Genomic DNA, 3,669 nt, shown 5'->3' with positions numbered 1-3,669 from the left:
CGGGCACGTGAGCGCCGTCGGCGTGTAGTAGTAGAGCGTCCGCTTGTTGTTGACGCAGGCGCTAAAGCCATAGCTCATGGTCGGCTCGCTGCTTTGCGCGGCGAGGGCTGCGCCGGCGACGGCGGCCACGAGCACACGTCGGCCCATCACAACCTTGTTGAAACCTCTGCGCAAGGGAGCGAGAAATTTAATACCATTTTTATTTATTCTGTGTTTTTGTATGGTAATAGAAAGAAGCTAGGGCCGCTTTTTCAACGGCAAATCGCGATTTGTCGAAATTTACCAAGATTCGTCCAAACGCTGTTTTGGATCCAGCATTCTACCTCGTGCCAGCTGCAATACACGAAAGGGCTTGAGGAGTTTGATTCACGTTTGTGCAGGTGAGCGCCTCCATCGCTATGTAAGAGTAGAGGATGGAGGCTGCATGCTGGTGGCGGTGCGTCTGAACTCGGCGCAGTACATTTGCTGTTGAACAGTCCTGTACACATTGCATCTTAACTTGAAGCTTTTCGCAAAGTGCATTCGGGCTATGGATTACAGTTTGCTCGAGAAACTGCCACGTCATTGCAAGCAAAATCCAGGTAGGTCAGAAAGCCCTGGTGTGTCCACCGACCCAAAAGTTTAGACGTGCTCGGGACACGAGATGGAGCCGTATCTCAGGGCGCCCGTCTTGCAGAGCGTGTGGAAGCTCGCGCTCGTCTTCGCCGCCTGCGTTGGCTTCACCTACATGATGTTCATGCGCCTCCTTGCGATGGAGCCGCAGCTAGCCTCGGCGCTCAACTGGAGCCTCAGCTTCGAGGACATGCAGCGACGTCAACGACGCGCTGCACCGAGCCATGGCCGACGAGTTCTACCTCTCGCTCGCATGCTTTTCGTGCGTCTACTTTATCAAGCAAACGTTCGCTATTCCGGGCTCGGTCGTCTTGAACCTCCTCGCGGGCGTCTTGCTGCCGCTCCACGTGACCTTCCCTGTCGTCTGCATTTTGACCATGGCACCCTCTTATGATTTTATCTGCATTGGCAAATGAACCCATGGCACTCTTGCTAGTGTGGCGCTAGCTGCTGCTACTTGCTGTCCGCGTGAGCGCTTTGTCGCCGAGACCGAATACCTCTTGCCTAGGAAGTTGGACGTGCTCCAGGCCACGAGCACGCAGGCCCAGGTCGAGAACCGCCTCTTCTTTGTATTGCTTTTCCTGCGCACCTTTCCCTTCTCGCCGAATTGGCTCCTCAACATTGCCAGTCCGTACTTGTGCATTCCGATGCACCTCTTTGCTCCTGCATCGTTTCTCGGGCCCATGCCATACAACTTTGTCACGGTCAAGGCGGGCTCGATGCTGGTGCAGCTCACGAGCGTGCGCGATATTCTCGACACGCAGACGCTCCTTGGGTTCCTCGCGCTGACGTCGGCAATGCTGATTCCAGCGATGGTCAAGAAGCGCGCTGGCGCCAAGAAAAACAACCGATAACCATCAGAAGAAGAAAATATTGTTGTGCGGAAAACCGATAAAGACGAACGGAACGGTCTCAAAAAGGCGCGTCCTCCATTTCTCTAGGTGCGATCTCCGGTGCAAATCGAGGTCGAGGTGGACACTGAAAATCTTGACCTCTCCAGCGCTCGGCCTCCTTAAAGAAAACGCTAGTACTAGTAGTACTTGTTCAAGGCCGGGAGATGAGGGGGAGCGTTGGTAGTGATGTATGCTTCGATGGTCGTTGTCTGTCACTCCTCTCTTTATGAGGCTTTGCGCTGCCCTTGTGGCAGCTAGCCGAAGGTTTCGCAAGAAGCCGATGTGAATTTGTCTGTCGCTCCTCTCATATATATATATGAACGTGTTCCGCGTTATCTTTCGTATATTAGGGCTCCCGGCGTGGGAGGGTTAAAAAGACTTTGCATACGTACGCCTGGGATCTTCTCTTATATGCTGCAAAAAGCAATAAAAGGACAGGCACCGGACAGTTGGGCTGCGCCCAACCAGAAGGAGTGTTTGTTTCTTCATAACCAGGAGGGTTGCTGCAAAGTGCCTTACCCTTGAAAAAACGGACAGGTACTACTCAGTATTTGGAACACGCTTCGATCCTTGACGAACGCATGCTTTTTCGCACAAGTGATTCAACAAAGTCAAATGCATATCGATACCGAGTAAGAATCGCATCATTCTATTGTCTCGTTCGAGTCGAGCACTGACCAATTTTACGCGCTCATTTTACTGCGCTTTCTTCGTCATTCATGGATAGACGACTGCATGTGGAGCGTCAATCGTTCGACATCCGGATAAAAGCGCATAAAACCGGAATCACCTCGCCGACACGGTGGCCGGCGCGCAATGCTGGCACGTCCTCACGCATCTCGTAGAAGATGGTGCTGTGGCGCCTTCTGTGCATGCTCGTTGCCGCCAGTGCTGCGCCCACTGCCAACAAGCATTCGACGTACAACCTCCCTCGCCATGCTCCTCTCATCATGGCGCATGCTTAGCGCCTGCTCGCGCGAGCTCAGCCGCGAGGCCATGCATCTTCTCGAGCAGGTGATCTTTCAACTGCCAACCTGATGTGCTTATGCAAAGCATTAGCACGTCTATCGGCCCGCGCAGCAGCTTAGCTATACGATGCCGCCGCCCGAGACATGTCCGTTGGCGACGGACCAAGTGCTCTTCTTGGACCACGTCTGCATTTTGCCGGCCATAGCAGCACGTAACCATGAACTATTAGGAGGCACACAAGTACCGCGTGCACGCCAACCGCTGGAAGTGCGGGTACTGCGGCAAGCAATTCCGTGGTGAGCCCTTCGTAGACCAGCACATGGACGCCAAGCACACGGCCGAGGTTATCGCGCATGAGAATACATCGTCCCTTCAACCATCCACGGTTGCTCTAGGACGACCATGGTTTATGTTTGGCCGACTTTTGCGGTATTCTCAACTGCCCGTCGGCCCGCGCGCAGGCCCGGCACGCCAAGTGCAGCCACAATACAGTGTTTCGTCTGCGCCAGCAGTGCAAGGTCCGCATTCCGCTGGATCAAAGCTCACGTGGAGTTCAATGCTAGACACTCTTTCAAGCATGCTTCCCGTACGAAGCTCCGTCTGTCAACACGATGCGGCGGTCCGAGCCGGCGTCCAACGTGCTTTTTGGTGATTTTGGAAAGACGTGAATGGGGATTGACATGGTGGCTGTAGAGTATGTGCGCGAAAACGTCTGCGAGGCCATCACGTGCGAAGGAAGCTACGACGACGACGACGACACGTCGAGTCCGGTGCCGTCGCATGGATCTATTTGCCCGTGGCGATCTACCCTAACCCTTGTAGTTTTTCGCCGGCGTTATCATTGTGCTCAAGGTGCTTGGCATGCTCACGCTCGTTGTCGCGTGCGTTCTTGTCCTGGATCGGTACGGTCTCCCTTCTGTCTGCGATGTCAGCAATGTCTTTAGGCCCGTCCGCACCAAGCGGCATCGACGTCACTAATACCTGTGGTTGTAGTTTACTCTATAACATGATTACCCAAACTTCATGGCCACTTCGGCCAGCGACATGGTCTTCTTCTTGTTCTTCTTGGACGCCTTGGTGGCACTGTGTTCCGGCGTCGTCGCCTTCTCGCCCCACTGCCCCGACGCGCCGACGTTGCCGTTGCGGCCCAAGTGCACAGGCTGCACGCCAATCGCTGGACCGGCCTTGGGCAGGT

The 3,669-nt window shown here is 54.6% G+C and overlaps 3 protein-coding genes across 3 annotated transcripts; 2 read left to right on the top strand and 1 right to left on the bottom strand.

Annotated features, from left to right (window-relative positions):
- Positions 1-836: 836 nt before the first annotated feature.
- SPRG_17703 (hypothetical protein) lies at positions 837-1,466 on the top strand (the record flags this gene model as incomplete). Its single annotated transcript, XM_012357087.1, has 2 exons — positions 837-974; positions 1,086-1,466. 2 exons carry the CDS (start codon positions 837-839, stop codon positions 1,464-1,466), a joined length of 519 nt encoding a protein of 172 aa, XP_012212477.1.
- Positions 1,467-2,441: 975 nt separating this feature from the next.
- Positions 2,442-3,452, top strand: SPRG_17701 (hypothetical protein; the record flags this gene model as incomplete). The annotated part of the gene is made up of 7 exons (XM_012357086.1): positions 2,442-2,519; positions 2,565-2,657; positions 2,704-2,817; positions 2,870-2,992; positions 3,038-3,122; positions 3,168-3,244; positions 3,297-3,452. The coding sequence occupies 7 exons, from the start codon at positions 2,442-2,444 to the stop codon at positions 3,450-3,452; spliced, it is 726 nt and encodes a 241-aa protein (XP_012212476.1).
- A 32-nt stretch (positions 3,453-3,484) lies between these two features.
- Positions 3,485-3,658, bottom strand: SPRG_17699 (hypothetical protein; the record flags this gene model as incomplete). Its single annotated transcript, XM_012357085.1, has 1 exon — positions 3,485-3,658. A coding segment is annotated over one exon (174 nt), but the record flags the coding sequence as incomplete, so codon positions are not given.
- Positions 3,659-3,669: the final 11 nt, after the last annotated feature.

This window comes from Saprolegnia parasitica, assembly GCF_000151545.1.
Source record: "Saprolegnia parasitica CBS 223.65 unplaced genomic scaffold supercont2.725, whole genome shotgun sequence".
In the NCBI taxonomy this organism is placed as follows: domain Eukaryota; phylum Oomycota; class Saprolegniomycetes; order Saprolegniales; family Saprolegniaceae; genus Saprolegnia; species Saprolegnia parasitica.
The sequence above is the reverse complement of the archived record's forward strand: the minus strand, read 5'-3'. Positions and strand labels throughout refer to the sequence as shown.